Below are 11,349 nucleotides of genomic sequence, written 5' to 3' on the forward strand. Positions count from 1 at the left end.
CCCGGAGACCCCTCCCCACCCCGAGACCCCTCCCCACCGCTGTCTGTGCCCCCTGGGGGGGCGTGGGGGGCACCAGGAGGCTTTGGCGGGGGTCTCTCCCCTTTTCCCCGCTGGGGAGGGGCTGGGGAGGGGCTGGGCCGGGGGTGGGGGGGGATTTGGGGAGGGGGAGGGATGGAGGGTCCCCCCTCCCCAGGCCGGAATCGCTGCGGGCTCAGGGTTGGTTTAGGTCGGGTTGGAATTTTTCAAAGTCTGCAGCTTGGCCTCCAGTTCGGAGATCTGAAAAACAGCAAAGGGGAAAGGTCTCAGCGGGGGGACACACCGGGGGGACACAGCGGGGACACACTGGGGACACAGCGGGGACATGGGGACACATCTGGGGACACACCGGGGGGACACAGCGGGGACAGAGGGACACGGGGGGGACATGGGGACACGGATGGGAACATGTGATGGGTGGGGGGGTCACAGGGGGGACACGGGGGGGGCACAGCGGTATTTGAGGGGACACAGGGATGACACACAGGGGTGAGTGGGAGGGACATACTGGGGTCACTGGGATGACTATGGGGACACACAGTGGTGACTGGGGGGACACATTGGGGACACATTGGGGACACAGGGATAACTGGGGGACACACTGGGCACACAGGGGACACTGGGGTGACAGGGGGACACACTGGGATGACTTGGGGGGGACACAGGGGTGATTGAGAGGGCACACAGGGGACACTGGGGTGACTGTGGGGACACACGGGGGGCACAGGGATGATGGGGGGGACACTGGGATGACTGTGGTGATACACAGGGGTGGCTGTGGGGACACACTGGGGTGGCTGGGGGACACACAGGGGACACTGGGATGGCTGGGGGACACACTGGGGGTACATAGGGGTAACCAGGAGGACACAGTGGGGATACTGGGATGACTAGGGGGGACACACAGGGGTGACTGTGGGGACACTGGGATGACTGTGAGGACACACAGTGCTGACAGGGGTGACACACTGGGCACACAGGGATGACTGAGGGACACTGGGATGACTGGGGGCACACAGGGATGACTGTGGGGACACACAGGGGACACAGGGATGACTGTGGGGACACACAGGGGACACAGGGATGACTGTGGGACACAATGGGATGGCTGTGGGGACACACAGGGGTGACAGGGGCGGGTCAGGGCGGGTCGGGGGCTGCAGGCAGGTACCAGGTGAGTCTCTGTGTGATGCCAGGGGACGTTTTGGGGCTGATGGAGGTGGCTGAGTGGGGTGGGATGGGGAGGGGACTCTATTGGGGACGTCCCCGCTGTGTCCTGGTGCCCCCTGGGCCCTCCCTGCGACCCCGCGACCCCGAGGGATCCTTTGGGACCCCCCGCACAGCCCCGGGGGATCCTTTGGGACCCTCCGTGTGCCCCACACAGCCCTGGCCCCGCTCTGGGGCTGCTCAGGATCCCGGGGCCCCTCGGGGGGATCCGGCATGACCAGCATGGGGATCCCCACGGGCCCATCCCAGGATCCCCCGGGATCTCTGCGGGGCCCGGGATCCTCCTCACCCCCTTTTAGGGGATCCTTCTGGTTCCCTTTTAGGGGGATCCATCAGACTCCCTTTAAGGGGATCCTTCTGGTTCCTTTTTAGGAGGATCCTCCTCGCTCCCCTTTTAAGGGGATCTTTCTCATCCCCTTTTAGGGGATCCAACTCAATCCCTTTTAGGAGGATCCTTCTTGCCCCCTTTTAGGGGATCCTTCTCACTCCCTTTTAGGGGATGGGGATCCTTCTGGTTCCCTTTTAGAGGATCCTTCTCGCCCCCTTTTAGGAGGATCCTTCTGGCTCCCCTTTAGGAGGATCCTTCTGGTTCCCTTTAGGATCCCCCTCCTGGCCCCCTTTTAGGGGATCTCAGCCCCACCCCAGAGCAGGACCCCGGGCAGATCCCCCACGATCCAGAGCCGGGAGAGGAGGCAGATCCCGAGTGGATCCTGAGCAGATCCCGAGTGGATCCCGACCAGATCCTGAGCAGATCCCGGGTAGATCCAGCGGCAGATCAGGAGGAAGGTCCAGCAGCAGCAGCAGATCCTCCGGGATCTGGGATCCAGGCGTGGCTCAGTCCGGGGATCGCCGGGATCCAGCGCTGGGGGGGCACGGTGGGGCCAAACCGACCCAAACCGGGCTGAACTGGGTCAAACTGGGCCGAACCGGGCCGGGCAGGGCCTCAGGGACATCCTGCGTCCCGGCGCCCCCCGCCCACCTTCTCCTGCAGCTTCTCCATCTCCTCCTTGTGCGCCAGCTCTGACTCCTCCAGCACCCGCCGCTGAGCCGTCTCCTTCTTCAGGAACTCGATCTCCCTGCGGGGACACGCGGGGACAGGGTCACCGAGGGCAGGGGACAGCCCTGGGGGGTTGGGGACATCCCCAGGGGGTTTGGGACATTGTCACCGAGGAGAGGGGACATCCCTGGGGGGTTTGGGTGGCAGGGGAGGGTGGGGAGGGGGTGCCTGGGGGTCTCCCAGAGGATGGGTCATGGTCAGGGACAGGGGACACCCAAAGACACCCTGAAACACCCCAGGGACATCCTAAGAGACCCTAGGACATCCGGGGACACCCTGGGACACTCTGGGGACACCTTGAGACATCCTGGGACACCTCAGGAACACCCCAGGGACACCCGGGGACAACTTGAAACACCCTGAAACACCCCGGGGACACCCCAAAACACCCCAGGGGACACCTAGGGGACACTGTGAGTGCCCTCACTTCTGCTGGTACTCCTTGATGAGCCTCTTGGCCTTGCTGTACTTCCTCTCCAGGGTCTGGTACTGGGCCTGGGTCTCCTTGAGGTGCTCGTCCACGGCCTGGCAGAGGTTCTGGGCCTCCATCCAGTAGCCCTCGAGCTTCTCCATGCGCTCCTTGTTCTCCTCCACGCTCTGCTCCAGCTGGGCCTTCTCGGCCCTCCAGCGAGTCTTCTCCTGCTCCAGGCTCTGCAGCTGGGGACAGCGGGGTCACCCCGGGGTGGGGGACAGCCAGGGGACAGGGATAGGGGACAGTGGGGACAGCCAGGGGTGGGGGACAGGGATAGGGGACAGTGGGGACAGCGGGGTCACCTCGGGGTGGGGGACAGCCAGGGGACAGGGACAGGGGACAGTGGGGTCACCCCAGGGTGGGGGACAGGGATAGGGGACAGTGGGGACAACCAGGGATGTGGGACAGACAGGGGACAGAGATGGGACATAGGACAGGCAGGGAATGGGACAGGGGACAGGCAGGGAACAGGGATGGGACAGGGGACAGCCAAAGAATAGGACAAGACACAGCCAGGGGACAAGAGATGGCACAGCCAGGTGACATGGCACAGGGCACAGGCAGGACGTGTCAGGACATGGAATGCCCCATGCAGGACAAGGACATTCAGGGTACCAGGACAGCAGTCAGGGTGTCCCCCCACCCCTCCCTGGACCCCTCCTCACCTTCCTCTTGAGCTGCTGGATCTCAGCCTCGGTCACGGTGTGTTTGATCTGGAGCTGTGGGAGAACCAGGGTGGGCTCAGGGTGGGCTCAGGATGGTCACAACCCCCCTAAACAACTCACCCCCAGCCCCCTCCTCACCTCCTTAAACTTGTGCACCAACTTCTCGGGGTCCATCTCCACGGGGGACAGCGCGTCCTCGTTCTCAGCCAGCTCAAACACCTCGATGGCCATTTCCCCGCTGGGGAACATGGGGCTCATCTCCTCCTCCTCGTCCGTGGCGTATTCCCCAGTCTGGGACACACAAGACGGGGTGGGGTTGGCACCTTCTCCTCCTCGGATGGAGGAATGGATGGATGGATGGATGGATGGAGGGATGGAGTGTCCCCTCCTCCCCAGGACGGCTCTGTCCCCTCCTTGTCCCCGCTCACCTCCTCGTCGTCCTCGGTGTACTGGGAGTAGCGCTGCTCCATCATCATCTCCCGCTGCCACCGCTCCTGCTCCAGCGTCTGCTGGATCAGCTGCGCCACCTCGCTCTGCTCGCCCGGCTTCTCCCGCCCGATCAGGAACCTGCGGGGACACCGGGGGTCAGGGGACACAGGGGACAGGCTGGGGAGAGCCAGGGAACAGCCAGGGGACACACCCAGGGGACCCTCAGCGGACACCGAGGCTCAGGGGACAGCCAGTGGATAGTGGGGGACAGGCAGGGAGAGCCAGGGACAGCCAGGGGAGAGCCAGGGGACACCATGGGTCAAGGGGCACAGGGGACACCAGGGGACACAGCCAGGGGACAGCCGAGGTACAGCCAGGAGAGACCCAGGCAACACCAGGGGGACACTGAGGGTCAGGGGACAACTGGGGGTGCTGTGGGTCAGGGAGCACAGGGGATATCAGGGGACACAGCCAGGGGGCACCTGGGGACACCCCCAGGGGACACCTCTGCAGCTCTCCAGGCAGCGCTGGGCTCAGGGGGTGTCACAGGGGCCGGGGATGAGTCGGGAGCACTTTGGGGATCACCAGGGTGACACTCTGGGGACAGGCTGTGGGGACAGGCTGTGGGGACAGTCAGGGACCTCAGCACGGCCTGGGGAGGGTCTCAAAGCCCCCAGAACCCCTCAACTCCCCCCCCCAAATCCCCCCAAACCCCCCGTCTCCTACCGCACACGGCCCTTGGTGTTCCTGAGCACGGAGGCAGCGAAGCTCTGAGTGACCCCAACCAGGCTGGTGCCATCCACCTCCACTATCAGATCGTTCACCTGGATCCTGGGGACAAGGGACAGTGTCACCAATCCTGGGGACACCCCTGGAAGGTCCTGGTGCTGATCCCCAGTTGTGGGGCACCCCATAAACCCTCCCTGGCCCGGCTGGGATGTATCTGGAGGAATGGAGGGATGGAGGGATGGAAGGAAGGGATAACCACAAAGACCCCTCAGACCCCTGGGGGTGCTGCCCCCCGTTTTGGGGCCCCCCATGACCCCAGCTGGGGGGTACCTGCCATCCCGATGGGCCGCCCCTCCTTCCGTCACCGTCTTGACGAAGATTCCCAGTTTCTCCAGGCCCATGTCGGCCCCCGCGCCCATCCCGATGATGCTGATCCCGAGACCCTCCGAGTCTGTGGGGACACAGAGCCGGGTCCTGGCCGGGTGACACCTCCAGGGGGGCACGGGGATCCCCGGGGGGGTTTGGGGACAGGACCCACAGGACACACCTTTCTCCAGGGGTTTAGGGCAGGACCTACTTTTGTTCAGGGCTCCCAGGGGGAATTTTGGGATCAGGACCCTCAGGATCCACCTTTCTCCAGGGTTCCCAGGGGGAATTTTGGGGTCAGGACCCACCTTTCTCCAGTGGCCCCAGGTGAGTTTTGGTGCAGGACCCACCTTTCTCCAGGGCTCCAACTGGGGTTTGGGGACAAGACCCACCTTTCTCCAGGGGTCCCCTATAGGGGCTTTGGGGCAGGACCCACCTTTCTCCAGGGTTCCCAAAGGGAATTTTGGGGTCAGGATCCACCTTTCTCCAGGGCCCTACAGGGATTTGGGGTGAGGACCCACAAGACCCACTTTTCTCAAGGGCCCCCAGGTGAGTTTTGGTGCAGGACCCACTTTTCTCTAGGACCCCAGAGGGGTTTGGGGACAGGACCCACAGGACCCCCATTTCTCCAGGGATGCCATACAGGGGTTTAGGGCAGGACCCACCTTTCTCCAGGGGTTTAGGGTCAGGACCCACCTTTCTCCAGCTCCACAGGGAAGAGGTCGAGCCTCTCCACCCTCTTCTCCAGCTCGTACTCGGCCGAGGCCGCCATGGGATCCACGTCCTCATTGCGGCGGTCATAGTCCTCGTTGGAGTAAGTGCTGAACACCTGGGGGGGCACAGGGGGGGGCTCAGGAACAGGGGAGACCCCCACGGGGATCTCCAGGGAATGGTGAGAAGGTGGGAGGCCTGAAAAATCCTAAATTGGGGTGTGGGGAGAGAGGGAAGGGTAAAGGGGTGGAGGGATGGATGAGGGATGGATGGAAGGATGGATGGATGGATGGATGGAAGGATGGATGGATGGATGGAAGGATGGATGGAAGGAAGGAAGGAAGGAAGGAAGGAAGGAAGGAAGGAAGGAAGGAACCCAAAGACCCCTCACACCCCTGGGGGTGCTTCCCCCTGTTTTAGGACACCCCATAACCCTCCCTACCCCATCTGGGAAGTGCCACCAGGCCACTGTCCCCACCCTGGTGACATCCCAGCCCCCCAGGAGGGGCTGGCTGGGCCTGCCAGATGTCCCTGGAGGGGCCCCAGGAGGGGATTAGGGATAAAACCCGGGATAAATCCTGGCCACAAAGGGAATTAGGGATGAGTGGCAGGGGACAAAGGCTGGGGACACCCCAGTGGCACCTGGGGGTGACAGGGTGGAGCAGGAGTGGGACACACCCATGTCCCCCTGTCCCTGGGGGGCTCTGGGGGTCCCCTGCTGTCCCCACCCTGTCCCAGCCTCCTGGGGGAATTTGGGGAGAGGGCTGGAATGTGCCCCCAGTGCTGGGTTGGGTGGGGGGGGGTCCCCAGTGTCACCCACCCCTCCCTCAAATGGGTTTGGGGGCTCAGCATGACCAGGGCAGGGGTCTGGGGGGCTCTGAGCCCTGGGTGTCCACCCCACACACCCCAAAATGTGTTCCCCTCCCAGAGCACCCCAAAACCGTCATCCATGGGGTAAACAGGGCATCCCAAAATCTCCATCCATGGGGTGAGCAGAGCACCCCAAAACCACAAAACCTTCATCCATAGGGTGAACAGAGCACCCTAAAAAATTCCCCAAATCTCCATCCATGGGGTGGACAGAGCACCCCAAAATCCCCCAACTATGGGGTGAGCAGGGCACCCAAAACTGCCATCCATGGGGTGAACGGGACACACCAAAAACCCCAAAATCTCCATCCACACCCAGACCACCCTCCCCTGGGCCGGTCTGGCTGCCCCCCACGGCACCGAGGCCACCCCAGCTCAGGGTCAGCACTGTCCCCATGTCCCTGTCCCCTGTCCCTGTCCCCTGTCCCTGTCCCCTCATGTCCCTGTCCCCTGTCGCTGTCCCCCCGTCCCCTGTCCCCCTGTCCCTGTCCCCCCATGTCCCTGTCCCCTGTCCCTGTCCCCTGTCCCTGTCCCCTCATGTCCCTGTCCCCTGTCGCTGTCCCCCCATATCCCTGTCCCCCTGTCCCTGTCCCCCCATGTCGCTGTCCCCTGTCCTCCCATGTCCCTGTCCCCTGTCCCTGTCCCCATCCCTGTCCCCTGTCCCTCCCTGTCCCCCATATCCCTGTCCCCCTGTCCCTGTCCCCCATGTCCCCCTGTCCCCTGTCCCCCATGTCCCCATCCCTGTCCCCTGTCCATGTCCCCATCCCTGTCCCCCCATGTCCCCACGTCCCTGTCCCCATCCCTGTCCCCTGTCCCCCCATGTCCCCATGTCCCTGTCCATGTCCCCATCCCTGTCCCCTGTCCCCCCATGTCCCCATCCCTGTCCCCCCATGTCCCATCTGGGGCCACCCACCCGCTCTGACTCAGAGCCAGAATTTAGGCCGGGCTCTAAAAATAACCCGGCCCTGGCACAAAGGCACCACTGCTCCCGCGGTTCGGGGGGATCTGAGGGGAGGGAACACCCCCAAATAGATGTGGGGTGGATTTATATCCCCCCGGCACTAAAAAATCCCCAAAGGAGACCCCCCAAAGGGGCAGGAGCGCTGCGGGTAAAGGGGGGGGGTGATGCCGCCCACCCGGCCACGCTGCTGAGAGACTTCCCCTTCCTCTTCTGCCTCCTCTTCCTTCCCTTGCTCCTTTTCCTTCCCTTCCTCCTTTTCCTTCTCTGCCTCCTCTTCCTCCCCTTCATCTCCTTCTGCTCTTCCTCCCCTTCCTCTTCTCCCGCCTCTTCCTTCTCTTGCTCCCCTTCCTCCTCTTCCTCCTTTTCCTTCCCTTCCTCCTTTTCCTCCTCATCCTCCTCTTCTTCCCCTTCCTCCTCTTCCTCCCCTTCCTCATTTTCCTTCTCTGCCTCCTCATCCTCCTTTTCCTCCTCTTCTTCCTTTTCCTCCTCTTCCTTCCCTTCCTCATCTTCCTTCTCTTCCTCCTCATCCTCCTCTTCCTCCCCTTCCCAAAACTGTCCTGGGCCCCGGGTTGGTGGCACATTGTCCCCATGGCCACCTTGTCCCCAAGGACCCCTCTGGCTGGGAGGAGCCCCCAGGGGATGCTCAGGGTGGTCCCAGCCCCTCACACTCACACTGGGGGGTTTTGGGGTATCCCCACCCAAAATAGGGACCCCCTGAAGACACCAAAGGGGGGTGGCACTGAGGGATGGGCCTGGCCCAGCACGGCGGGTCCCCAAGTGCCACCTGTCCCCATCATGGTGGCCCTGGAGGGGACAGGGATGGCCATTCATGGGACAGGGATGGGGACAGGGACTGGGGACAGGGATGGGACAGGGACAGGGATAGGGACAGGGGGCAGGGGACAGGGAAAGGGACAAGGATAGGGACAGGGGACAGGCAGGAAGGCCTGTCCCATGGTGGGCACAGGGCATGGGGACAGAGACCCCCTCTCCTGTCCTCACCAAAGGGGTGATTTTGTGGGGGTGACACACCCCAGGATGAGCTGCCTGTCACCCTGGGCTGCCCCTCACCCTGGTGCCCATCACCCTGGGGTGTCCATCACTCTGCTACATCTCACCCTGGGTTACCCCTCACCCTGGGGTCCTCCTCTCCCTGGTTACCCATCACCTTGAGTACCCTTCAACTTGCCCTGGGCCGCCCCTCACCCAGGGTGCCCACCACCCTGGGGTGTCCATCACCCTGCTACACCTCATCCTGGAATGGCCATCACCCTGCTACACCTCATCCTGGAATGGCCATCACCCTGCTACACCTCATCCTGGGGTCCTCCTCATCCTGGGGTACCATCACCCTGATTACCCCTCAACTCACCCTGGGGTCCTCCTCACCCAGGTTACCCCTCACCCTGGGGTATACATCATCCTGGTACCCCTCACCCTGGAGTGTCCATTACCCTGGGTTACCCCTCATCCTGGTTACCCTTCACCCTGATACCCTTCATCCTGGGGTATCCATCACCCTGATATCCATCACCCTGGGATGTCCATCACCCTGATACAACTCACCCTGGGGTGCTCCTCACCCTGGGGTACCCCTCACCCTGATACTGTTCATCCTGGAATCCTCCTCACCCTGGGATGTCCATCACCCTGGTGCCCATCACCTTGGGGTGTCCATCACCTGGTACCCCTCACCCTGGGGTGTCCATCACCTTGGGGTGCTCCTCACCCTGGTTACCCTTCACCCTGATACCCCTCACCCTGGTACCCCTCACCCTGGGGTACCCCTCAACTCACCCTGGGGTGCTCCTCACCCTGGTACCCCTCACCCTGGGATGCTCCTCACCCTGCTACTCTTCATCCTGGGGTATCCATCACCCTGATGCCCATCACCTTGGGATGCTCCTCACCCTGGGATGTCCATCACCCTGGTTACCCCTCAACTCACCCTGGGGTGCTCCTCACCCTGGTTACCCATCACTCTGGGGTGTCCATCACCTTGGTACCCCTCCCTCTGGTCCCTCTCACCCTACCTGCCCTCCCTCTGTCCATCCCTGGAGGCCCCGGCAGCTCACCTGGATGGGCGCCGTGCTGAACTGGATCTTGCGGTTGGGGACGGGCTCCTCCTCCTCGGACAAGCCCGGGATCTCCACGCAGCCCGACTCGGGCTCGTACAACCCTTCGGCCTCCTCCTCCTCCTCGTCCAGGCCGCTGCCCCCCGAGTCCTCCCCAAGCCCGCTGTAGGCACTTATGTCCACCAGGTCCGCCTCGGAGAAATCCTCCTTTTTGGCCTCCTCGGAGCCTTCTCCTTCCTCCTTGGAGCCCTCGGCCAGCCCTGAACCCCCGTCCGGCCTTGGGACAGCAGGGCCTTCATCCCCTTTGGCCGTTTGGGGCGCGGGTGGTGCCGCTTCTCCCGCCGCCTCTTCTTCCTCTTCTTCTTCTTCTTCCTCCTCGCCTTCTCCACTCTCCTCCACCTCCACGGGTTTGATCTTGCACACCTCCTGCACCCTCGGCGTGGCTGCCACAACCTCCTTTTCCACCGTTTTCACCGAGCTTTTCCCCACTTTATCCTTCTCCTCATCGGCCAACCTCGCTCTGGATGGACCGGACTGACCATCCCCGGGACGAGTGACCTCAGCAAACACCTTGGGCCTCTTGACCACCCCTTTGGCCACCACACCAGCAGCACCTCCCACCTTCCCCTGAGCCTTGTGCAGGTTGTTCCTCAGGTCTGCCTTCTCAAAAACAGCGCTGAGCTGGCTCACGGTGGGCGACACAGCGTCGGCCGCCTCCAATTTATCCAAAGATTCCGTGCTACCATTAAATCTGACCACCACATCCAACTTGCGGTCCTGGAAACCGGCTCGTTCCTTCCGCAGCAACAACCTGGCCGTGCTGGCTTTTTCCTGCAGGCTCCTCTCGAAGATTTTACGCGTCTCCTGCAGCTTGGAGAAAGCTTTGGGTTCGGGTGGTTTGGAATCGAAGCGACTGACGCGCTCGGAGACGCTGGTGCCCAATTTGAGGAGATTTCCCTGATCCACCTGGTCTCCCAAACTGCCTGTTCTGGGCAGGGATAAACGCACCGGTTTTTCCTTGTTTTTTCCCATCTCGCAGGATCCTTCAGGCCCGGGCGCCGTCCCCATCTGCAGGAACATGTTCTTGATGCGATGCACGTTGGAGCCATACTTCTTCCCCCGGCTTTTCTTGCCTTCCTCGCTTTCCACCTCCTTTGTAGGCGCCAGGTTTTGGATGGTGGCCTCGTAAGCGTTTCGGTGAGGGGATGCGCTCCTGAGCCCCCCCCCGCCCGTCCCCGCCGCTCCCCCGGCCGAGGGGGACCCCCCGGCCCCTCCTGTTTGTGTCCTCAGCATTCTGGGGGAACCCGCATCGTTTTCTCCGTTACCGGCGCTGCCGCCCCCGGTTCTTCATGGGCGGGGGGCTCTGTGCGGGGCTGGGGGGGGCTGTGCTGTCCTGGGGTGGGTCAGGCCATGGCCATCCTGTGGGGGATCCTCAGGGCCGTGGTGCTGCTTTATTTCCTTCCTTTCCTCCTCCTTCTCCTCCTCCTCTTCCCGTTTTCTGCGCGCCGGTGATGCTGATGATGCTGATGGAGCCGCCGCTCTGCCCGCCCCGCTCTGCCCGCAGAGCCCTCTGGGTCTGAGCGGCGCTCGCTGCTCCTTTTCCTCCTTTTTTCCTTCTTTTTTCTCCCTTTTTTTCTCCTTTATTTCTCCTTTTTTTCCTTCTTTTTTCCTCCTTTTACTCGTCCCTTTTTTCCTCCTTTTTTTTCCGCCTTTTTTCTTCCCTTTTTCCTCCCTTTTTTCCTTATTTTTCC

General features: G+C 62.6%; 1 protein-coding gene across 1 annotated transcript; it reads right to left on the reverse strand.

Moving 5' to 3' along the window:
• Positions 1 to 164: 164 nt before the first annotated feature.
• On the reverse strand, positions 165 to 10,899 carry PPP1R9B (protein phosphatase 1 regulatory subunit 9B). The gene is made up of 10 exons (XM_083877614.1): positions 9,599 to 10,899; positions 5,678 to 5,810; positions 4,946 to 5,066; positions 4,613 to 4,717; positions 3,886 to 4,024; positions 3,596 to 3,748; positions 3,458 to 3,511; positions 2,748 to 2,977; positions 2,243 to 2,339; positions 165 to 276 (listed from the first exon to the last, which is right to left on the reverse strand). The coding sequence occupies exons 1-10, from the start codon at positions 10,889 to 10,891 to the stop codon at positions 223 to 225; spliced, it is 2,379 nt and encodes a 792-aa protein (XP_083733740.1). The 5' UTR covers positions 10,892 to 10,899; the 3' UTR covers positions 165 to 222.
• Positions 10,900 to 11,349: the final 450 nt, after the last annotated feature.

Source organism: Zosterops lateralis (genome assembly GCF_965231275.1).
Source record: "Zosterops lateralis genome assembly, chromosome: 24".
NCBI lineage: Eukaryota > Metazoa > Chordata > Aves > Passeriformes > Zosteropidae > Zosterops > Zosterops lateralis.

What these genes read in the sequence shown, in the direction of transcription:
- PPP1R9B (XM_083877614.1), bottom strand. Translation starts at nt 10,891, where the DNA reads ATGCTGAGGACACAAACAGGAGGGGCCGGGGGGTCCCCCTCGGCCGGG. An exon ending in AACACCAAGGGCCGTGTGCG is followed by an intron (nt 4,025 to 4,612) that starts GTAGGAGACGGG and finishes GTGTCCCCGCAG; the next exon opens with GTTCCTGATCGGGCGGGAGA. An exon ending in TGGAGAAGCTGCAGGAGAAG is followed by an intron (nt 277 to 2,242) that starts GTGGGCGGGGGG and finishes GCTGTTTTTCAG; the next exon opens with ATCTCCGAACTGGAGGCCAA.